Source organism: Oncorhynchus clarkii, chromosome 24 (assembly GCF_045791955.1).
Source record: "Oncorhynchus clarkii lewisi isolate Uvic-CL-2024 chromosome 24, UVic_Ocla_1.0, whole genome shotgun sequence".
In the NCBI taxonomy this organism is placed as follows: Eukaryota; Metazoa; Chordata; class Actinopteri; order Salmoniformes; family Salmonidae; genus Oncorhynchus; species Oncorhynchus clarkii.
Genome location: NC_092170.1, coordinates 39,725,715 through 39,750,814, shown reverse-complemented (window position 1 = coordinate 39,750,814; position 25,100 = coordinate 39,725,715). Strand labels below are relative to the sequence as shown.

The window sequence follows — 25,100 nt, the reverse complement described above, 5'->3', positions numbered from 1 at the left end:
CATCTCGTGACATTACAAAATGTTACATTACAGAATGTTCTTCAGGCATCTCATGACATTACTAAATGTTACATTACAGACTGTCTGTCAGTCATCTCATGACATTACAAAATGTTACATTACAGAATGTCTGTCAGTCATCTCATGACATTACAAAATGTTACATTACAGACTGTCTGTCAGTCATCTCATGACATTACAAAATGTTACAATACAGAATGTCTGTCAGGCATCTCATGACATTACAAAATGTGACATTACAGAATGTCTGTCAGGCATCTCATGACATTACAAAATGTTACATTACAGACTGTTCTTCAGTAATCTCATGACATTACAGAATGTTACATTACAGAATGTCTGTCAGGCATCTCATGACATTACAAAATGTTACATTACAGACTGTCTGTCAGTCATCTCATGACATTACAAAATGTTACATTACAGAATGTCTGTCAGTCATCTCATGACATTACAAAATGTTACATTACAGAATGTCTGTCAGTCATCTCATGACATTACAAAATGTGACATTACAGACTGTCTGTCAGGCATCTCATGACATTACACAATGTTACATTACAGACTGTCTGTCAGGCATCTCATGACATTACAAAATGTGACATTACAGACTGTCTGTCAGGCATCTCATGACATTACAAAATGTTACATTACAGACTGTCTGTCAGGCATCTCATGACATTACAGAATGTTACATTACAGACTGTCTGTCAGTCATCTCATGACATTACAAAATGTTACATTACAGACTGTCTGTCAGGCATCTCATGACATTATAAAATGTTACATTACAGACTGTCTGTCAGGCATCTCATGACATTACAAAATGTTACATTACAGACTGTTCTTCAGTAATCTCATGACATTACAGAATCTTACATTACAGACTGTCTCTCAGGCATCTCATGACATTACAAAATGTTACATTACAGACTGTCTGTCAGGCATCTCATGACATTACAAAATGTGACATTACAGACTGTCTGTCAGTCATCTCATGACATTACAAAATGTTACATTACAGACTGTCTGTCAGGCATCTCATGACATTACAAAATGTTACATTACAGACTGTCTGTCAGGCATCTCATGACATTACAAAATGTTACATTACAGACTGTCTGTCAGGCATCTCATGACATTACAGAATGTTACATTACAGACTGTCTGTCAGGCATCTCGTGACATTACAAAATGTTACATTACAGAATGTTCTTCAGTAATCTCATGACATTACAAAATGTTACATTACAGACTGTCTGTCAGGCATCTCGTGACATTACAAAGCATCAGACAGAATGTCTGTCAGTCATACATGTAGGTCATAGAGGGTGTGACAGAATGTGCCAAATTCAAAACAACTGGGACCTCAGGAAAAATACTCTAGAAAGAGGCCAGAGTTCCTGAGTTGGATGACCGTTGAAATACATAACAAATCCCAGTCCTTTTCCCCCCCAGAGTTCCCAGTTGTTTTGAAAGCACTGAAGTCTTAGATTTGAACGAGGCATCAGGCATCTTATGACATCACAGAGAGTTTCAAAGAATGTCTAAGTCAGAAATATTATGACATCACAGAGAGTTTGAAAGAATGTCTCAGTCAGAAATCTTATGACATCACAGAGGGTCAGACAGCACTAGATCTGTGCTCCATGTTCAGCTCTTCAGCATCAATGCAGCTGTTTCCAGTTGTATGTACCCTAGTTGAGTCCATGTGGTGGATTTGAGGCCCGGGGGCTAAGCAGTGTTCTGTGTTGAATACATATACACAGAGGGATTGGCTCTGGGAAGACACACTTCCTGTGTAGTTCCTTTCTTTTTATCAGGATTAGCCCTGAGGTTGGGGCCCAGATAAGGTCACATTATTTAAGTGTGTGTGTGTGTGTCTGTGTGTGTGTGTTTGCGCACCTATATGTGTTCTGGGTCTCAGGAGTTTAACCACAGCACCGTAAGAGTGACAGAACCACAGGGTTGAAAAAGACATCAAAATATCTCCTCCGCTGTCATTTCCCCCCAAAAAGTGTAAAACGTGCAAAAAGTAAAAAGAAGCCCTGAAAGCTTCCAAAGTAGGTGAACTGGTATTTAAAGGGATGTTTGCCACACGAGCATCAGGTGGTCTTTAATCCAAACAGAATCCCCCCCCCCCCTCCCCCACATCCAGTTGTTAATCCAATCACACACATGATCTGCGCCCTTTGGCAGGAAGCGCCCTATGAAGGTTTCCTAACCCAGCGCTTCATTAACATTACATGAGCACATAAAAAGTGTGCCCACTAGGTAATGAGACTGCAGGGGTTCTGCCCTAACCAAACCAGGGGATGACGAGAGGATTTGAGGTAGAGGGAAAGGGGAAGAATGAGAGGTGAGATGACAGAGAGCTGTTACTGTAAAAATAGAGAGAGAAAGAGGGCAGAGGGCTGTTACTGTAAGAAAGAAGAGAGCAGAGAGATGTTACTATAAGAATGAAGAGAGAGGGCAGAGAGTTGTCACTATAAGAATGAAGAGAGAGGGCAGAGAGCTGTTACTATAAGAATGGAGAGGGGCAGAGAGCTGTTACTATAAGAATGGAGAATGATTGTGGCAGAGGTAGAGCTGTTACTGTAAAAATAGAGAGAGAAAGATGGCAGAGGGCTGTCACTATAAGAATGAAGAGAGCAGAGAGATGTTACTATAAGAATGAAGAGAGAGGGCAGAGAGTTGTCACTATAAGAATGAAGAGAGAGGGCAGAGAGCTGTTACTATAAGAATGAAGAGAGAGGGCAGAGAGCTGTTACTATAAGAATGAAAAGAGAGGGCAGAGAGCTGTTACTATAAGAATGAAGAGAGAGGGCAGAGAGCTGTTACTATAAGAATGAAGAGAGAGGGCAGAGAGCTGTTACTATAAGAATGAAAAGAGAGGGCAGAGAGCTGTTACTATAAGAATGAAGAACGATTGGGGCAGAGAGCTGTTACTGTAAGAAAGAAGAGAGAGGGCAGAGAGCTGTTACTATAAGAATGGAGAGGGGCAGAGAGCTGTTACTATAAGAATGGAGAATGATTGTGGCAGAGGTAGAGCTGTTACTGTAAAAATAGAGAGAGAAAGAGGGCCGAGAGCTGTTACTGTAAGAATGGAGGGGGGCAGAGAGCTGTTACTGTAAGAATGGAGAGGGCAGAGAGCTGTTACTATAAGAATGAAGAGGGGCAGAGAGCTGTTACTATAAGAATGGAGGGGGGCAGAGAGCTGTTACTATAAGAACGGAGGGGGGCAGAGAGCTGTTACTATAAGAATGGAGAGACAGGGCAGAGAGCTGTTACTATAAGAATGGAGAGAGGGCAGAGAGCTGTTACTATAAGAATGGAGAGAGGGCAGAGAGCTGTTACTATAAGGATGGAGAGGGGCAGAGAGCTGTTACAATAAGAATGGAGAGAGAGGGCAGAGAGCTGTTACTATAAGAAAGAAGAGAGAGGGCAGAGAGCTGTTACTATAAGAAAGAAGAGAGAGGGGCAGAGAGCTGTTACTATAAGAATGGAGAGAGAGGGCAGAGAGCTGTTACTATAAGAAAGAAGAGAGAGGGCAGAGAGCTGTTACTATAAGAAAGAAGAGAGAGGGCAGAGAGCTGTTACTATAAGAAAGAAGAGAGAGGGGCAGAGAGCTGTTACTATAAGAAAGAAGAGAGAGGGGCAGAGAGCTGTTACTATAAGAATGGAGAGAGGGCCGAGAGCTGTTACTATAAGGATGGAGAGGGGCAGAGAGCTGTTACTATAAGAATGGAGATGGGCAGAGAGCTGTTACTATAAGAATGGAGAGAGAGGGCAGAGAGCTGTTACTATAAGAATGGAGGGGGGCAGAGAGCTGTTACTATAAGAATGGAGAGGGGCAGAGAGCTGTTACTATAAGAATGGAGAGGGGCAGAGAGCTGTTACTATAAGAATGGGGAGGGGCAGAGAGCTGTTACTATAAGAATGGAGAGAGATGGCAGAGAGCTGTTACTATAAGAATGGAGAGGGGCAGAGAGCTGTTACTATAAGAATGGAGAGGGGCAGAGAGCTGTTACTATAAGAATGGAGAGAGAGGGCAGAGAGCTGTTACTATAAGAATGGAGGGGGGCAGAGAGCTGTTACTATAAGAATGGAGAGGGGCAGAGAGCTGTTACTATAAGAATGGAGAGGGGCAGAGAGCTGTTACTATAAGAATGGGGAGGGGCAGAGAGCTGTTACTATAAGAATGGAGAGAGATGGCAGAGAGCTGTTACTATAAGAATGGAGAGGGGCAGAGAGCTGTTACTATAAGAATGGAGAGGGGCAGAGAGCTGTTACTATAAGAATGGAGAATGATTGTGGCAGAGGTAGAATTTCAGTGTGAGATTCATAAAGGGTAGAGGGAAAAATAAAAGCACATTCTTTGTCTTAACTCTAGCACATGGATTTCGTCCTACAGTTACCAGTGCACGTGGGAATGACCACAGATTTAAAGCATTGTTTTTTTCCTTGCTTGTGTTTTTCTTTTGTTTCCACAGTTCTGTGATGTTTCTCAATGTTTGTTATGTGGTGAAAAGCAGCAGACCGACAGCTCCTTGGCCCAGAGTCTGACTGTGTTCTGTCTGGTCTAAAGGGACATGTTACAGTCCCTCTGAGAGGAACATTGTCCTCCATAACACAGCTCACATGCTCCATGTTACTCGCAACACTCACAGCTCAACTCATATCCAAACCTCTTTTTGATTTTCAGTTTAAAAGCAAACATCAACACAGATGTGCTGCAAATCTATAACCTCTATAATATTTTTGTAGGTGTTCTAGAGAGAAGCGTGAAGGGGGAGGCCAGTGCCCTCACTAAAGCCAAGACCCTCTACAGATCCTGCACCAATGAGAGTGAGTCTGCTGGTCTGTTTTGTTGAGGTCAATTACATTTCAATTCAGTAAGTCATTAAAGTCCAATTAGTTGTCTACCTTTAAGCTGTGAGTTAACCTGGGTCACTTTTGTGTTTTTTTTCCCTCTGAAGGTCAGATTGAGAAAAGGGGCGGAGCTCCTTTACTAGACATACTTCCTAATGTGTTTGAGTGGCCAATAGCAACAGACCACTGGGAGACTGTCTATGGTGAACGACACTATGCCCTTCGACCTCTGTGCTTCCTACACCTATTTTAGTTTGCCTCTCCTCAAACCAATCCTCTCCTCAAACCAATCCTCTCCTCAAACCAATCCTCTCCTCTCCTCAAACCAATTATCTCCTCTCCTCAAACCAATCCTCTCCTCTCCTCAAACCAATCCTCTCCTCTCCTCAAACCAATCCTCTCCTCTCCTCAAACCAAGTATCTCCTCTCCTCAAACCAATCCTCTCCTCTCCTCAAACCAATCCTCTCCTCAAACCAATTATCTCCTCTCCTCAATCCAATCCTCTCCTCTCCTCAAACCAATTATCTCCTCTCCTCAAACCAATTATCTCCTCTCCTCAAACCAATTATCTCCTCTCCTCTCCTCAAACCAATCCTCTCCTCTCCTCAAACCAATTATCTCCTCTCCTCAAACCAATCATCTCCTCTCCTCAAACCAATCATCTCCTCTCCTCAAACCAATCCTCTCCTTTCCTCAAACCAATCCTCTCCTCTCCTCAAACCAAACCTCTCCTCAAACCAATCCTCTCCTCTCCTCAAACCAATCCTCTCCTCTCCTCAAACCAATTATCTCCTCTCCTCAAACCAATCCTCTCCTTTCCTCAAACCAATCCTCTCCTCAAACCAAACCTCTCCTCAAACCAATCCTCTCCTCTCCTCAAACCAATTATCTCCTCTCCTCAATCCAATCCTCTCCTCTCCTCAAACCAATTATCTCCTCTCCTCAAACCAATTATCTCCTCTCCTCAAACCAATTATATCCTCTCCTCAAACCAATCCTCTCCTCTCTTCTCTTCTCCTCAAACCAATCCTCTCCTCTCTCCTACTTAGGGAACACATGGAAGTTGGAGGATGCCATTGCCAGACTAAATGAGAAATATGGAACTCAAGTCTTGGTTAATTTTTTTATCGGCACTGATGACAAAGACTCCAATTCACACATCATTCACGTAGGTGGCGTCACATGCACATACACTTGAACACACCTACACCCCATCACATGACTGTCACATGCACAGACACTTGAACACACCTACACCCCATCACATGACTGTCACATGCACATACACTTGAACACACCTACACCCCATCACATGACTGTCACATGCACAGACACTTGAACACATCTACACCCCATCACATGACTGTCACATGCACAGACACTTGAACACATCTACACCCCATCACATGACTGTCACATGCACAGACACTATAGAAGGTCTACAGGCCTTTTTTCTTTTCACATTTGTTGTGTTACAAAGTGGGATTGGAATAAACACTACCAGTCAAAGGTTTGGACACATCTACTCATTCAAGGGTTTTCCTTTATTTGTTCTATTTCCTACATTGTAGAATAATAGTGAAGACATCAAAACTATGAAATAACACGTATGGAATCTTGTAGTAACCAAAAAAGTGTTAAACAAATCAAAATATATTTTAGATTTTAGGTTCTTCAAAGTAGTCACCCTTTGCCTTGATGACAGCTTTGTACACGTTTTTTTGCCAAAAGGCAAAGTCTTATGTTTGGTGCAAATCCAACACATCACTGAGTAACTACCTCCCTATTTGCAAGCCTGGTGGTTGGCTGCATCATGGTATGGGTATGCTTGACATCGGCAAAGACCGAAGTTGTTCAGGATGAAAAGAAACTGGATGGAGCTAAGAACAGGCAAAATCCTAGCTTCAGTCTGCTTTAAACCAGACACTGGGAGAGGTGGCAGGTAGCCTAGTGGTTAGAGGAGGCAGGTAGCCTAGTGGTTAGAGGAGGCAGGTAGCCTAGTGGTTAGAGGAGGCAGGTAGCCTAGTGGTTAGAGGAGGCAGGTAGCCTAGTGGTTAGAGGAGGCAGGTAGCCTAGTGGTTAGAGGAGGCAGGTAGCCTAGTGGTTAGAGGAGGCAGGTAGCCTAGTGGTTAGAGGAGGCAGGTAGCCTAGTGGTTAGAGGAGGCAGGTAGCCTAGTGGTTAGAGGAGGCAGGTAGCCTAGTGGTTAGAGGAGGCAGGTAGCCTAGTGGTTAGAGGATGGCAGGTAGTCTAGTGGTTAGAGGAGGCAGTTAGCCTAGTGGTTAGGAGGAGGCAGGTAGCCTAGTGGTTAGGAGGAGGCAGGTAGCCTAGTGGTTAGGAGGAGGCAGTTAGCCTAGTGGTTAGGAGGAGGCAGTTAGCCTAGTGGTTAGGAGGAGGCAGGTAGCCTAGTGGTTAGAGGAGGCAGTTAGCCTAGTGGTTAGGAGGAGGCAGGTAGCCTAGTGGTTAGAGGAGGCATGTAGCCTAGTGGTTAGAGGAGGCATGTAGCCTAGTGGTTAGAGTGTTGGGCCAGTAACCTAAAGGTTGTTAGTTCAAATACCTGAGCCAACAAAGTGAGACATCTCTCTGTGCCCTTGAGCAAGGCACTTAACCCTAATTAGCTCCAGGTGTGCTGTACTACTATGGCCGACCCTGTAAAATGACACATTTCACTGCTCCTATCTGGTGTATGTGACAATACTTCACCTTGCAGCAGGACAATCATTTCCATCACAAAGCCAAATCTACACAGGATTTGCTTTGAAGAAAACAGAGGATGTTCCTGAGTGGCCAAGTTTAAATCTTTAACTTAGATCTGCTTGAAAATCTATGGCAAGGCTTGAAGATGGCAGACTAGCCATGATCCCCGACAACTTGCAAAAGAATAATGGGCAAATATTACACAAAGCTCTTATGAGACTTACCCAAGAAGATTCACAGCTGTAATCCCTGCCAATGGTGTTAGTAACATGTGTTGACTCAGAGGGTGTGAATACTTATCTAATCAAGATATATTAGCCATTTATTTTTCGTTCATCTTTTAATTTTTATTTTAATGATTCTCTTCCACTTTGACATTACATGTTGTTTTGTGTAGATCACAACAACAACAACAGTTCAATCCATTTTAACCTTAACTTTGTAACACAATAAAATGTTAAGAACTCCAAGGGTGGTATACACATTGTAAACACCATCACATGATAGACACATAAACACACCTGTACCCCATTATATGATAGACACATAAACACACCTGTACCCCATTATATGATAGACACATAAACACCATCACATGATAGACACATAAACACACCTGTACCCCATCACATGATAGATACATAAACACACCTGTACCCCATTATATGATAGACACATAAACACACCTGTACCCCATCACATGATAGACACATAAACACACCTGTACCCCATTATATGATAGATACATAAACACACCTGTATCACCCATACACACCTGTACCCCATGATAGCACATAAACACACCTGTACACATAAACACACCTGTACCCCATTATATGATAGACACATAAACACACCTGTACCCCATCACATGATAGATACATAAACACACCTGTACCCCCCATCACACCTGATCACATGATAGACACATAAACACACCTGTACCCCATTATATGATAGACACATAAACACACCTGTACACCATCACATGATAGACACATAAACACACCTGTACCCCATTATATGATAGACACATAAACACACCTGTACCCCATCACATGATAGATACATAAACACACCTGTACCCCATTATATGATAGACACATAAACACACCTGTACCCCATTATATGATAGACACAAACACCATCACATAATAGACACAAACACACCTGTACTCCATCACATGATAGACACAAACACACCTGTAACCCATTATAATAGACACAAACACACCTGTACCCCATTATATGATAGACACATAAACACACCTGTACACCATCACATGATAGGCACATAAACACACCTGTACACCATCACATGATAGGCACATAAACACACCTGTACACCATCACATGATAGGCACATAAACACACCTGTACACCATCACATGATAGATACATAAACACACCTGTACACCATCACATGATAGACACATAAACACACCTGTACTCCATCACATGATAGACACATAAACACACCTGTACACCATCACATGATAGATACATAAACACACCTGTACCCCATTATATGATAGGCACAAACACACCTGTACACCATCACATGATAGATACATAAACACACCTGTACCCCATTATATGATACATACATAAACACACCTGTACACCATCACATGATAAACACACCTGTACACCATCACATGATAGGCACATAAACACACCTGTACAACATCACATGATAGGCACATAAACACACCTGTACAACATCACATGATAGACACATAAACACACCTGTACACCGTCACATGATAGACACATACACACCTGTACCCCATTATATGATAGGCACATAAACACACCTGTACACCGTCACATGATAGACACATAAACACACCTGTACACCATCACATGATAGACACAAACACACCTGTACCCCATTATATGATAGACACATAAACACACCTGTACACCATCACATGATAGACACAAACACACCTGTACCCCATTATATGATAGATACATAAACACACCTGTACCCCATTATATGATAGACACATACACACCTGTACCCCATTATATGATAGACACATAAACACACCTGTACACCATCACATGATAGATACATAAACACACCTGTACCCCATTATATGATAGACACATAAACACACCTGTACCCCATCACATGATAGACACAAACACACCTGTACCCCATTATATGATAGGCACATAAACACACCTGTACCCCATTATATGATAGACACAAACACACCTGTACCCCATTATCTGATAGACACATAAACACCATCACATAATAGACACATAAACACACCTGTACCCCATCACTTGTACCCCTTAACCCTCTCTCATAGTTAGGGATTTAGTGTACCTATTTGCCCAGTAAACTACCCTAAATATAACCTAGGCAGTGTTAAGGATTCACACACTAATCTCTCTTTGTCTTTCACCTGCTGTTGAATGAATGGCTGCTTGTGTCCTGATTCTCTCTCCTCTGCCAGTTTGACCAGCAAACCAGCCTTGGTCTCTTATCCAGAGAGCATTATACCTGCACCGGGCCCTACGCAGAGGTAAGACTGTACCTGCCACATGCATATTAATGATATCCAGTTCTCTGGCCGGGTCTGTGGAGGAAATTAGTTCCCTGGGTCTGTGGAGGAAATTAGTTCTCTGGGTCTGTGGAGGAAATGTGTTCTCTGGGTCTGTGGAGGAAATGTGTTCTCTGGGTCTGTGGAGGAAATGTGTTCTCTGGGTCTGTGGAGGAAATGTGTTCTCTGGGTCTGTGGAGGAAATGTGTTCTCTGGGTCTGTGGAGGAAATTAATTCTCTGGGTCTGTGGAGGAAATTAGTTCCCTGGGTCTGTGGAGGAAATTAGTTCCCTGGGTCTGTGGAGGAAATTAGTTCCCTGGGTCTGTGGAGGAAATTAGTTCCCTGGGTCTGTGGAGGAAATTAGTTCTCTGGGTCTGTGGAGGAAATTAGTTCTCTGGGTCTGTGGAGGAAATGTGTTCTCTGGGTCTGTGGAGGAAATTAGTTCTCTGGGTCTGTGGAGGAAATTAGTTCTCTGGGTCTGTGGAGGAAATTAGTTCTCTGGGTCTGTGGAGGAAATTAGTTCTCTGGGTCTGTGGAGGAAATTAGTTCTCTGGGTCTGTGGAGGAAATGTGTTCTTTGGCCGGGTATGTCAGAGTCTGGGTTTCAAGGAAATTAGTTATCTGCCCAGGTATGTCAGAGTCTGGGTTTCAAGGAAATTAGTTATCTGGCCAGGTATGTCAGAGTCTGGGTTTCAAGGAAATTAGTTCTCTGGCCGGGTATGTCTGGGTTTCAAGGAAATTAGTTGTCTGGGTTTCAAGGAAATTAGTTCTCTGGCCGGGTATGTCAGAGTCTGGGTTTCAACCCCATGTTGTTCTGATCACTGGTCCATCCACCCAGAACACACAATGACCCACATCCGCAGTGGCTGCAAGCCCTCAGCATCAGTCTAGGATAAGATCACCATCCTCTCTAGGTAATTACGTTGGGTCCAAATCTCCAGTGTTACGAATCCCTTTTGGCCCGACAGTCTAGGGGGGATGGTAGTGAGACCCGTAACATAACTCATGTAAATTATAACAGTGACAAAGTAAAAGTGAACGAAATAACCACGACAACCGAAATAATACCGTCAAACTCAGGGTTTATTTCTAAACACACGGTAATGGGGGGAGCAGGAAAAAGGGGCTGAGCTGGACCCAAGGAAAGAAACAATAAGTATTCAAAACACCCCTAAGCTAGACTAGCCTATTTCAACAACAGCTAACTAACTAACCAAAAATACAGTGGGTGGTCCGCCCAGTTCTAACTAGTGTGTGTTAACAAAGTTTACCTACGGGTAGTGTATGCCCATGGGCGACTTGTCTTGGTTTCCCCCTTTTCCCACCAGCAAACACCATAAGCAAAAACAATACTCACAGGAGATGACAAAGTGCTTTGGAGGTGCTCAAACAAAAGAAGAGGTTAATTAATACACAAAGAGAGAGATCTACATACATGGCATTTACAAAGAGATTGTGCTACTGAAATCTATCAAGAACAGCTATCTACCAACATGGCATTACAAAGATTGAGCTCCCTTGAACAAACAAATGATGGGGTTTTTAAACCATGGGGAAGGAACTGTGATAGGGTAGGAAACAGGAGGAGGTGTGTCTTCTGATTGATGGGTTGATTGTTGACTGATTGGGGAGTAATGATTTTCACCTGTGAGGGGAGAAGGAGAGAAAAGAAACACACACAGGATACACACAGACACAGGATACACACAGACACAGGATACCTGTATCCGTAACATCCAGCATGGTTTAATGAACATCCAGAACTAGATGTGAAGAACTCTAAAGCTGATGAGTTTTGAACCTGAATATTTTGCTGTAGTTTAATGATTGAACTAATCATTAGCATTGACATGCTCTAATGAGTTTGTGTTAGTGTGGTTTAACACAGACCTCCAAATAAGCCTGTTTGTCTGAGGTCTCTGTTAGGAAGAAACTATAAACCACATTATGATCCATTTCCCCCTTAAACACCAATCTGATGTTTGGCCCACGGAGAACCTGTGTTCCAACTTATCTAACTGTCAATGTGACTAGCTGGTGTGTGTGTGTGTGTGTGTGTGTGTGTGTGTGTGTGTGTGTGTGTGTGTGTGTGTGAGATGCCATCTGGAGCAATGTGATCATTAAAATAATGAAGTGAGATGACCGATTTGGTCGCAGCCCAACTCAAACCAGATGTGAGTGTTTGGGGTGGATATTATCTGGTATGGTTTCACCACTGATTTGTATTCTGAAAGGATTCTGTACTTGCCAAACTTGGCGTGGGGGGGATAGGAGTGTGTGTGTGTGTGTGTGTGTGTGTGTGTGTGTGTGTGTGTGTGTGTGTCATTGATTAGACAGATTAGATTTTCATAGTGTTCTCTTCCTGTCTCTTAATACCAAACAGAGGATGATGAAGCCTAATATATATTTACAGTGATGTGAATACAGTATCTCTCATTCTTCCTCATCTACCCAACTACTTATGACAACTTTTTTCTGTTCTGATGTGAATACAGTATCTCTCATTGTATTTCCAGGGATGTGAATACAGTATCTCTCATTCTTCATCATCTAGCCAACTACGTATGACTACTTTTTTTCTGTTGATACTACAATACATGTTTTTAATGTGTGTCTGTTTGTCTGTCTGTCTGTGTGTGTGTGTCCTCCCAGCCATGTAGAGCATATGAACAGTTCATGATAGACGTGGCCAGGTTGATCCGTACCGACCGCAGCCTAGAGGTCAACGAGACCCAAATCAGAGAGGAGGTCACCAGGGTCATTGAGCTGGAGAGGGAGATCGCCAACGTAAGTTCAACACTGCTGCTCAACCACCTCTCCATCACTGTGTTTATGAAGCCAGACTTCAGCCCTTAACCCCCTCTCCATCACTGTGTTTATGAAGCCAGACTTCAGCCCTTAACCTCCTCTCCATCACTGTGTTTATGAAGCCAAACTTCAGCCCTTAACCACCTCTCCATCACTGTGTTTATGAAGCCAAACTTCAGCCCTTAACCACCTCTCCATCACTGTGTTTATGAAGCCAAACTTCAGCCCTTAACTACCTCTCCATCACTGTGTTTATGAAGCCAGACTTCAGCCCTTAACCCCCTCTCCATCACTGTGTTTATGAAGCCAAACTTCAGCCCTTACCACCTCTCCATCACTGTGTTTATGAAGCCAAACTTTAGCCCTTACCCACCTCTCCATCACTGTGTTTATGAAGCCAAACTTCAGCCGTTAACCACCTCTCCATCACTGTGTTTATGAAGCCAAACTTTAGCCCTTACCCACCTCTCCATCACTGTGTTTATGAAGCCAAACTTCAGCCCTTACCACCTCTCCATCTTACTAGTTGTTGCTTTAACCAATCGACGCTGGTTCTTACCAGTTGTGTCAACCAGGGGGTGCTGGTTCTTACCAGTTGTGTCAACCAGGGGGTGCTGGTTCTTACCAGTTGTGTCAACCAGGGAGTGCTGGTTCTTACCAGTTGTGTCAACCAGGGGATGCTGGTCCTTACCAGTTGTTGGGTTAAGCAAGCGCTGAGCCCATGGGCTCTTTCTTAACAAATTTGTAGCAGATCCCTGTGTTTCCCATAGCTCAGTGCTACACTGGCTGCTCTGGTACTGACATTTACAGGGTAGGGACCCCTGGGCCTCCAAACACGCTGTGTGTGTGTGTGTGTGTGTGTGTGTGTGTGTGTGTGTGTGTGTGTGTGTGTGTGTGTGTGTGTGTGTGTGTGTGTGTGTGTGTGTGTGTTTATTGAAAAACAGACATTTATGATGGGACCAGCAGTGCCTGTTTTTGACAATTGGACTCTGTGACAGCCAGAGGACAGATCGTCGAGCCAAATCTATTTAATGCTTTATTTGATATAGAGTTAATGGTGTTTGAGCTGAATTTTAAAATTGTGCTCTCTCTCTCCTTTCTCTCTCGCCCTTTTTCGCTGTCTCTCCCCCAGGCAACTGATACTCCAGAGGACCGTAACAACCCAGTTCTCCTCTACAACAAAATGGAGCTGGGTGTTCTCAATGCTAACTTCAGCCTGGAGGTCGACACACAAGTAAGAGACTCAATGTGTGTTGTCTGCTCTGTTAAGTATGTCTGATAAACCCCTCCTCTCAGGTGATGATAAACCCCTCCTCTCAGGTGATGATGATAAACCCCTCCTCTCAGGTGATGATGATAAACCCCTCCTCTCAGGTGATGATGATAAACCCCTCCCCTCAGGTGGTGATGATAAACCCCTCCTCTCAGGTGATGATGATAAACCCCTCCTCTCAGGTGATGATGATAAACCCCTCCTCTCAGGTGATGATGATAAACCCCTCCCCTCAGGTGGTGATGATAAACCCCTCCTGTCAGGTGTCGATGATAAACCCCTCCTCTAAGGTGGTGTTGATAAACCCCTCCCCTCAGGTGGTGATGATAAACCCCTCCTGTCAGGTGATGATGATAAACCCCTCCCCTCAGGTGGTGATGATAAACCCCTCCTCTCAGGTGTTGATGACAAACCCCTCCTCTCAGATGGTGATGATAAACCCATCCTCTCAGGTGATGATGATAAACCCCTCCTCTCAGGTGATGATGATAAACCCCTCCTCTCAGGTGATGATGATAAACCCCTCCCCTCAGGTGGTGATGATAAACCCCTCCTGTCAGGTGTCGATGATAAACCCCTCCTCTAAGGTGGTGTTGATAAACCCCTCCCCTCAGGTGGTGATGATAAACCCCTCCTGTCAGGTGATGATGATAAACCCCTCCCCTCAGGTGGTGATGATAAACCCCTCCTCTCAGGTGTTGATGACAAACCCCTCCTCTCAGATGGTGATGACAAACCCCTCCTCTCAGGTGATGATAAACCCCTCCTCTCAGGTGATGATAAACCCCTCCTCTCAGGTGATGACAAACCCCTCCTCTCAGATGGTGATGACAAACCCCTCCTCTCAGGTGATGATAAACCCCTCCTCTCAGGTGATGATAAACCCCTCCTCTCAGGTGATGACAAACCCCTCCTCTCAGGTGATGATAAACCCCTCCTCTCAGGTGATGACAAACCCCTCCTCTCAGGTGATGATAAACCCCTCCTCTCAGGTGATGATAAACCCCTCCTCTCAGGTGATGATAAACCCCTCCTGTCAGGTGTTGATGATAAACCCCTCCTCTCAAATGGTGATGATAAACCCCTCCTCTCAGATGGTGATGACAAACCACTCCTGTCAGGTGATGATAAACCCCTCCTCTCAGATGGTGATGACAAACCCCTCCTCTCAGGTGATGATAAACCCCTCCTCTCAGGTGATGACAAATCCCTCCTCTCAGGTGATGATAAACCCCTCCTCTCAGGTGATGATAAACCCCTCCTCTCAGGTGATGATGATAAACCCCTCCTCTCAGGTGTTGATGATAAACCCCTCCTCTCAGGTGGTGATGATAAACCCCTCCTCTCAGGTGTTGATGATAAACCCCTCCTCTCAGATGGTGATGATAAACCCCTCCTCTCAGGTGTTGATGATAAACCCCTCCTCTCAGATGGTGATGATAAACCCCTCCTGTCAGGTGATGATAAACCCCTCCTCTCAGGTGATGATAAACCCCTATTGTCAGGTGATGATAAACCCCTCCTCTCAGATGGTTATGATATACCCCTCCTCTCAGGTGATGATAAATCCCTCCTCTCAGATGGTTATGATATACCCCTCATCTCAGGTGATGATAAACCCCTCCTCTCAGGTGATGATAAACACCTCCTCTCAGGTGATGATAAACCCCTCCTGTCAGGTGATGATAAATCCCTCCTCTCAGATGGTTATGATAATCCCCTCCTGTCAGGTGATGATAAACCCCTCCTTTCAGGTGATGATAAACCCCTCCTCTCAGGTGATGATAAACCCCTCCTGTCAGGTGATGATGAACCCCTCCTGTCAGGTGATGATGAACCCCTCCTCTCAGGTGATGATGATAAACCCCTCCTCTCAGGTGATGATAAACACCTCCTCTCAGGTGATGATAAACCCCTCCTCTCAGGTGATGACAAGCCCCTCCTCTCAGGTGTTGATGATAAACTCCTCCTGTCAGGTGATGATAAACCCCTCCTCTCAGGTGTTGGTGATAAACCCCTCCTCTCAGGTGTTGATGATAAACCCCTCCTCTCAGGTGTTGGTGATAAACCCCTCCTCTCAGGTGTTGATGATAAACCCCTCCTCTCAGGTGTTGATGATAAACCCATCCTCTCAGATGGTGATGATAAACCCCTCCTGTCAGATGGTGATGAAAAACCCCTCCTGTCAGGTGAGGATAAACCCCTCCTCTCAGAAGGTGATGACAAACCCCTCCTGTCAGGTGAGGATAAACGCCTCCTCTCAGGTGTTGATGATAAACCCCTCCTCTCAGAAGGTGATGACAAACCCCTCCTGTCAGGTGAGGATAAACGCCTACTCTCAAATGGTGATGATAAACCCCTCCTCTCAGGTGTTGATGATAAACCCATCCTCTCAGATGGTGATGATAAACCCCTCCTGTCAGATGGTGATGAAAAACCCCTCCTGTCAGGTGATGATAAACCCCTCCTCTCAGAAGGTGATGACAAACCCCTCCTGTCAGGTGAGGATAAACGCCTACTCTCAGGTGTTGATGATAAACCCCTCCTCTCAGGTGATGATAAACCCCTCCTGTCAGGTGATGATAAACCCCTCCTCTCAGATGGTGATGACAAACCCCACCTGTCAGGTGATGACAAACCCCTCCTGTCAGGTGATGATAAACCCCTCCTCTCAGATGGTGATGATAAACCCCTCCTCTCAGGTGATGACAAACCCCTCCTGTCAGGTGATGATAAACCCCTCCTCTCAGATGGTGATGACAAACCCCTCCTGTCAGGTGATGATAAACCCCTCCTGTCAGATGGTGATGATAAACCCCTCCTCTCAGATGGTGATGACAAACCCCTCCTGTCAGGTGATGACAAACCCCTCCTGTCAGGCGATGACAAACCCCTCCTGTCAGGCGATGACAAACCCCTCCTGTCAGGTGATGATAAACCCCTCCTGTCAGATGGTGATGATAAACCCCTCCTCTCAGATGGTGATGACAAACCCCTCCTTTCAGGTGATGACAAACCCTTCCTCTCAGGTGATGATAAACCCCTCCTCTCAGATGGTTATGATATACCCCTCATCTCAGGTGATGATAAACCCTTCCTCTCAGGTGATGATAAACCCCTCCTCTCAGGTGATGATAAACCCCTCCTGTCAGGTGATGACAAACCCCTCCTTTCAGATGGTGATGATAAACCCCTCCTGTCAGGTGATGATAAACCCCTCCTCTCAGGTGTTGATAAACCCCTCCCCTCAGGTGGTGATGATAAACCCCTCCTGTCAGGTGTTGATGATAAACCCAACCTCTCAGATGGTGATGACAAACCCCTCCTCTCAGGTGATGACAAACCCCTCCTCTCAGATGGTGTTGATAAACCCCTCCTCTCAGGTCTTGATGACAAACCCCTCCTCTCAGATGGTGATGACAAACCCCTCCTCTCAGATGGTGATGACAAACCCCTCCTCTCAGGTGGTGATGATAAACCCCTCCTCTCAGGTGATGACAAACCCCTCCAGTCAGGTGATGATAAACCCCTCCTCTCAGGTGATGACAAACCCCTCCTCTCAGGTGATGGTAAACCCCTCCTCTCAGGTGATGACAATCCCGTCCTCTCAGGTGATGACAAACCCCTCCAGTCAGGTGATGATAAACCCCTCCTCTCAGGTGATGATAAATCCCTCCTCTCAGGTGATGATAAACCCCTCCTTTCAGGTGATGATAAACCCCTCCTCTTAGGTGTTGATGATAAACCCCTCCTCTCAGATGGTGATGATAAACCCCTCCTCTCAGGTGATGATAAATCCTTCCTGTCAGGTGATGATAAATCCCTCCTCTCAGGTGATGATAAACCCCTCCTCTTAGGTGTTGATGATAAACCCCTCCTCTCAGATGGTGATGATAAACCCCTCCTCTCAGGTGTTGATGATAAACCCCTCCTCTCAGGTGATGATAAACCCCTCCTCTCAGATGGTTATGATATACCCCTCCTCTCAGGTGATGATAAACCCCTCCTCTCAGGTGATGATAAACCCCTCCCCTCAGGTGATGATAAACCCCTCCTCTCAGATGGTTATGATAAACCCCTCCTCTCAGGTGATGATAAACCCCTCCTCTCAGGTGATGATAAACCCCTCCTGTCAGGTGATGATAAACCCCTCCTCTCAGGTGATGATAAATCCCACCTCTCAGGTGATGATAAACCCCTCCTCTCAGATGGTTATGATATACCCCTCCTCTCAGGTGATGATAAACCCCTCCTCTCAGGTGATGATAAATCCCTCCTCTCAGGTAATGATAAACCCCTCCTCTCAGGTGATGACAAACCCTTCCTCTCAGGTGATGACAAAACCCTCCTCTCAGGTGATGATAAACCCCTCCTCTCAGGTGATGATAAACCCCTCCTCTCAGGTGATGATAAACCCCTCCTTTTAGGTGATGATAAACCCCTCCTCTCAGGTGATGATAAACCCCTCCTCTCAGGTGATGACAAACCCCTCCTCTCAGGTGTTGATGATAAACCCCTCCTGTCAGGTGATGATAAACCCCTCCCCTCAGGTGGTGATGATAAACCCCTCCTCTCAGGTGATGATAAACCCCTCCTCTCAGGTGATGATAAACCCCTCCTCTCAGGTGTTGATGATAAACCCCTCCTCTCAGGTGTTGATAAACCCCTCCTGTCAGGTGATGATAAACCCCCTCCTCTCAGGTGTTGAAGATAAACCCCTCCTCTCAGATGGTGATGATAAACCCCTCCTCTCAGGTGATGATAAATCCTTCCTGTCAGGTGATGATAAATCCCTCCTCTCAGGTGATGATAAACCCCTCCTCTTAGGTGTTGATGATAAACCCCTCCTCTCAGATGGTGATGATAAACCCCTCCTCTCAGGTGTTGATGATAAACCCCTCCTCTCAGGTGATGATATACCCCTCCTCTCAGGTGATGATAAACCCCTCCTCTCAGATGGTTGTGATATACCCCTCCTCTCAGGTGATGATAAACCCCTCCTCTCAGGTGATGATAAATCCCACCTCTCAGGTGATGATAAATCCCTCCTCTCAGGTAATGATAAACCCCTCCTCTCAGGTGATGACAAACCCTTCCTCTCAGGTGATGACAAAACCCTCCTCTCAGGTGATGATAAACCCCTCCTCTCAGGTGATGATAAATCCCTCCTGTCAGGTGATGATAAATCCCTCCTCTCAGGTGATGATAAACCCCTCCTCTTAGGTGTTGATGATAAACCCCTCCTCTCAGATGGTGATGATAAACCCCTCCTCTCAGGTGTTGATGATAAACCCCTCCTCTCAGGTGATGATAAACCCCTCCTCTCAGATGGTTATGATAAACCCCTCCTCTCAGGTGATGATAAACCCCTCCTCTCAGATGGTTATGATATACCCCTCCTCTCAGGTGATGATAAACCCCTCCTCTCAGGTGATGATAAATCCCTCCTGTCAGGTGATGATAAATCCCTCCTCTCAGGTGATGATAAACCCCTCCTCTTAGGTGTTGATGATAAAGCCCTCCTCTCAGATGGTGATGATAAACCCCTCCTCTCAGGTGTTGATGATAAACCCCTCCTCTCAGATGGTTATGATAAACCCCTCCTCTCAGGTGATGATAAACCCCTCCTCTCAGGTGATGATAAATCCCTCCTCTCAGGTAATGATAAACCCCTCCTCTCAGGTGATGACAAACCCTTCCTCTCAGGTGATGACAAAACCCTCCTCTCAGGTGATGATAAACCCCTCCTCTCAGGTGATGATAAACCCCTCCTCTCAGGTGATGATAAACCCCTCCTTTTAGGTGATGATAAACCCCTCCTCTCAGGTGATGATAAACCCCTCCTCTCAGGTGATGACAAACCCCTCCTCTCAGGTGTTGATGATAAACCCCTCCTGTCAGGTGATGATAAACCCCTCCTCTCAGATGATGATAAACCCCTCCTCTCAGGTGTTGATGATAAACCCCTCCTCTCAGGTGATGATAAACCCCTCCTCTCAGGTGATGATAAACCCCTCCTCTCAGGTGTTGATGATAAACCCCTCCTCTCAGGTGTTGATAAACCCCTCCTGTCAGGTGATGATAAACCCCCTCCTCTCAGGTGTTGAAGATAAACCCCTCCTCTCAGGTGATGATAAACCCCTCCTCTCAGGTGTTGATGATAAACCCCTCCTCTCAGGTGATGATAAACCCCTCCTCTCAGGTGATGATAAACCCCTCCTCTCAGATGGTGATGATAAACCCCTCCTCTCAGGTGATGATAAACCCCTCCTGTCAGGTGATGATAAACCCCTCCCCTCAAATGGTGTTGATAAACCCCTCCTCTCAGATGGTGATGACAAACCCCACCTGTCAGGTGATGACAAACCCCTCCTCTCAGGTGGTGATGATAAACCCCTCCTCTCAGGTGATGACAAACCCCTTCTGTCAGGTAATGATAAACCCCTCCTCTCAGATGGTGATGACAAACCCCTCCTGTCAGATGGTGATGATAAACCCCTCCTCTCAGATGGTGATGACAAACCCCTCCTGTCAGGTGATGACAAACCCCTCCTGTCAGGTGATGATAAATCCCTCCTCTCAGGTGATGATAAACCCCTCCTTTCAGATGGTGATGATAAACCCCTCCTCTCAGGTGATGATAAATCCCTCCTGTCAGGTGATGATAAATCCCTCCTCTCAGGTGATGATAAACCCCTCCTCTTAGGTGTTGATGATAAACACCTCCTCTCAGATGGTGATGATAAACCCCTCCTCTCAGGTGTTGATGATAAACCCCTCCTCTCAGATGGTTATGATAAACCCCTCCTCTCAGGTGATGATAAATCCCACCTCTCAGGTGATGATAAATCCCTCCTCTCAGGTAATGATAAACCCCTCCTCTCAGGTGATGACAAACCCTTCCTCTCAGGTGATGACAAAACCCTCCTCTCAGGTGATGATAAACCCCTCCTCTCAGGTGATGATAAACCCCTCCTCTCAGGTGATGATAAACCCCTCCTTTTAGGTGATGATAAACCCCTCCTCTCAGGTGATGATAAACCCCTCCTCTCAGGTGATGACAAACCCCTCCTCTCAGGTGTTGATGATAAACCCCTCCTGTCAGGTGATGATAAACCCCTCCTCTCAGATGATGATAAACCCCTCCTCTCAGGTGATTATAAACCCCTCCTCTCAGGTGATGATAAACCCCTCCTCTCAGGTGTTGATGATAAACCCCTCCTCTCAGGTGTTGATAAACCCCTCCTGTCAGGTGATGATAAACCCCTCCTCTCAGGTGTTGAAGATAAACCCCTCCTCTCAGATGGTGATGATAAACCCCTCCTCTCAGGTGATGATAAACCCCTCCTCTCAGATGGTGATGACAAACCCCACCTGTCAGGTGATGATAAACCCCTCCTCTCAGGTGGTGATGATAAACCCCTCCTCTCAGGTGATGACAAACCCCTTATGTCAGGTAATGATAAACCCCTCCTCTCAGATGGTGATGACAAACCCCTCCTGTCAGGTGATGATAAACCCCTCCTGTCAGATGGTGATGATAAACCCCTCCTCTCAGATGGTGATGACAAACCCCTCCTGTCAGGTGATGACAAACCCCTCCTTTCAGATGGTGATGATAAACCCCTCCTGTCAGGTGATGATAAACCCCTCCTGTCAGGTGATGACAAACCCTTCCTCTCAGGTGATGATAAACCCCTCCTCTAAGATGGTTATGATATACCCCTCATCTCAGGTGATGATAAACCCCTCCTCTCAGGTGATGACAAACCCCTCCTCTCAGGTGATGACAAACCCCTCCTCTCCGGTGATGACAAACACCTCCTCTCAGGTGATGATAAACCCCTCCTCTCAGGTGTTGATGATAAACCCCTCCTCTCAGGTGTTGGTGATAAACCCCTCCTTTCAGGTGTAGATGATAAACCCCTCCTCTCAGGTGTTGATGATAAACCCCTCCTCTCAGGTGTTGATGATAAACCCCTCCTCTCAGGTGATGATAAAGCCCTCCTCTCAGATGGTGATGACAAACCCCTCCTCTCAGATGGTGATGATAAACCCCTCCTCTCAGATGGTGATGATAAACCCCTCCTCTCAGATGGTGATGATAAACCCCTCCTGTCAGTTGATGATAAACCCCTCCTGTCAGGTGATGACAAACCCTTCCTCTCAGGTGATGATAAACCCCTCCTCTCAGATGGTGATGATAAACCCCTCCTCTCAGGTGATGATAAACCCCTTGTCTCAGGTGATGATAAACCCCTCCTCTCAGGTGATGACAACCCCCTCCTCTCAGGTGATGATGAACCCCTCCTCTCAGGTGATGATAAAACCCTCCTCTCAGGTGATGATAAACCCCTCCTCTCAGATGGTGATGATAAACCCCTCCTCTCAGGTGTTGATAAACCCCTCCCCTCAGGTGGTGATGATAAACCCCTCCTCTCAGATGTTGATGATAAACCCCTCCTCTCAGGTGTTTATGATAAACCCCTCCCCTCGGGTGGTGATGATAAACTCCTCCTCTCAGGTGTTGATGATAAACCCCTCCTCTCAGGTGTTGATAATAAACCCCTCCCCTCAGGTGGTGATGATAAACCCCTCCTCTCAGGTGTTGATGATAAACCCCTCCTCTCAGATGATGATAAACCCCTCCTCTCAGGTGTTGATGATAAACCCCTCCTCTCAGATGGTGATGATAAACCCCTCCTCTCAGGTGATGACAAACCCCTCCTCTCAGGTGATGATAAACCCCTCCTCTCAGATGATGATAAACCCCTCCTCTCAGCTGTTGATGATAAACCCCTCCTCTCAGGTGATGACAAACCCCTCCTCTCAGGTGTTGATGATAAACCCCTCCTCTCAGGTGTTGATGATAAACCCCTCCTCTCAGGTGATGATAAAGCCCTCCTCTCAGATGGTGATGACAAACCCCTCCTCTCAGATGGTGATGATAAACCCCTCCTCTCAGATGGTGATGATAAACCCCTCCTCTCAGATGGTGATGATAAACCCCTCCTGTCAGTTGATGATAAACCCCTCCTGTCAGGTGATGACAAACCCTTCCTCTCAGGTGATGATAAACCCCTCCTCTCAGATGGTGATGATAAACCCCTCCTCTCAGGTGATGATAAACCCCTTGTCTCAGGTGATGATAAACCCCTCCTCTCAGGTGATGACAACCCCCTCCTCTCAGGTGATGATGAACCCCTCCTCTCAGGTGATGATAAAACCCTCCTCTCAGGTGATGATAAACCCCTCCTCTCAGATGGTGATGATAAACCCCTCCTCTCAGGTGTTGATAAACCCCTCCCCTCAGGTGGTGATGATAAACCCCTCCTCTCAGATGTTGATGATAAACCCCTCCTCTCAGGTGTTTATGATAAACCCCTCCCCTCGGGTGGTGATGATAAACTCCTCCTCTCAGGTGTTGATGATAAACCCCTCCTCTCAGGTGTTGATAATAAACCCCTCCCCTCAGGTGGTGATGATAAACCCCTCCTCTCAGGTGTTGATGATAAACCCCTCCTCTCAGATGATGATAAACCCCTCCTCTCAGGTGTTGATGATAAACCCCTCCTCTCAGATGGTGATGATAAACCCCTCCTCTCAGGTGATGACAAACCCCTCCTCTCAGGTGATGATAAACCCCTCCTCTCAGATGATGATAAACCCCTCCTCTCAGGTGTTGATGATAAACCCCTCCTCTCAGGTGATGACAAACCCCTCCTTTCAGGTGATGACAAACCCCTCCTCTCAGGTGATGATAAACCCCTCCTCTCAGGTGTTGATGATAAACCCCTCCTCTCAGGTGTTGATGATAAACCCCTCCTCTCAGGGGTTGATGATAAACCCCTCTCCTCAGATGTGTAATGAACTTGAGGGAGACGGATAGCTGGTTTGAAGCTCAGATCGCAGCAGATGTTTAATGCAATTGTCCTTAGGAGGAGGCAGGTCGATGGGTTTAGGGGCAGACAGAAGGTCATACACAGTAGGTCCAAAAATGACAACAGTACGGGCAGGGAGTAGGCTAAATGCATCGCGAGTGAGGCATGCAAAAACTATCATACACGAGATGCGATAAACCCCTCCTCTCAGGTGATGATGAACCCCTCCTCTCAGGTGTTTGACTGGAGTTACTTCACCAGGAAGATCATGGGGACGGTCGGCATCACTGTGCCTGACACAGAGAGTGTTATCAACTACGCACCTAACTACTTCAGACGGCTCAACCCTATCCTAGCCAAGAACACTAAGAGGTGAGAACATTGACTCAACCCTATCCTATCCAAGCACACTGAGAACATTGACTCAACCCTATCCAAGCCAAGCACACTGAGAACATTGACTCAACCCTATCCTAGCCAAGCACACTGAGAACATTGACTCAACCCTATCCTAGCCAAGCACACTGAGAACATTGACTCAACCCTATCCTAGCCAAGCACACTGAGAACATTGACTCAACACCTATTCTAGCCAAGCACTCTGAGAACATTGACTCAAACCTATTCTAGCCAAGAACACTAAGAGGTGAGAACCTTGACTCAACCCTATCCTAGGCAAGAACACTAAGAGGTGAGAACATTGACTCAACCCTATCCTAGCCAAGAACACTAAGAGGTGAGAACATTGACTCAACCCTATCGTAGCCAAGCACACTGAGAACATTGACTCAACCCTATCCTAGCCAAGTGCACTGAGAACATTGACTCAACCCTATCCTAGCCAAGCACACTGAGAACATTGACTCAACCCTATCCTAGCCAAGCACACTGAGAACATTGACTCAACCCTATCCTAGGCAAGAACACTAAGAGGTGAGAACATTGACTCAACCCTATCCTAGCCAAGAACACTAAGAGGTGAGAACATT

General features: G+C 45.7%; 1 protein-coding gene across 1 annotated transcript in view; it reads left to right on the top strand.

Annotated features, from left to right (window-relative positions):
• The window catches only part of LOC139382724 (neprilysin-like), a 91,490-nt gene that overhangs the window by 51,275 nt on the left and 15,115 nt on the right, over positions 1–25,100 (top strand). Inside the window, exons 5-11 of the mRNA XM_071126829.1 lie at positions 4,789–4,869; positions 5,001–5,096; positions 5,944–6,062; positions 10,064–10,132; positions 12,802–12,936; positions 14,090–14,191; positions 24,347–24,483. Coding sequence (XP_070982930.1) covers positions 4,789–4,869; positions 5,001–5,096; positions 5,944–6,062; positions 10,064–10,132; positions 12,802–12,936; positions 14,090–14,191; positions 24,347–24,483 — 739 coding nt within the window. The remainder of the gene's footprint in view (positions 1–4,788; positions 4,870–5,000; positions 5,097–5,943; positions 6,063–10,063; positions 10,133–12,801; positions 12,937–14,089; positions 14,192–24,346; positions 24,484–25,100) is intronic.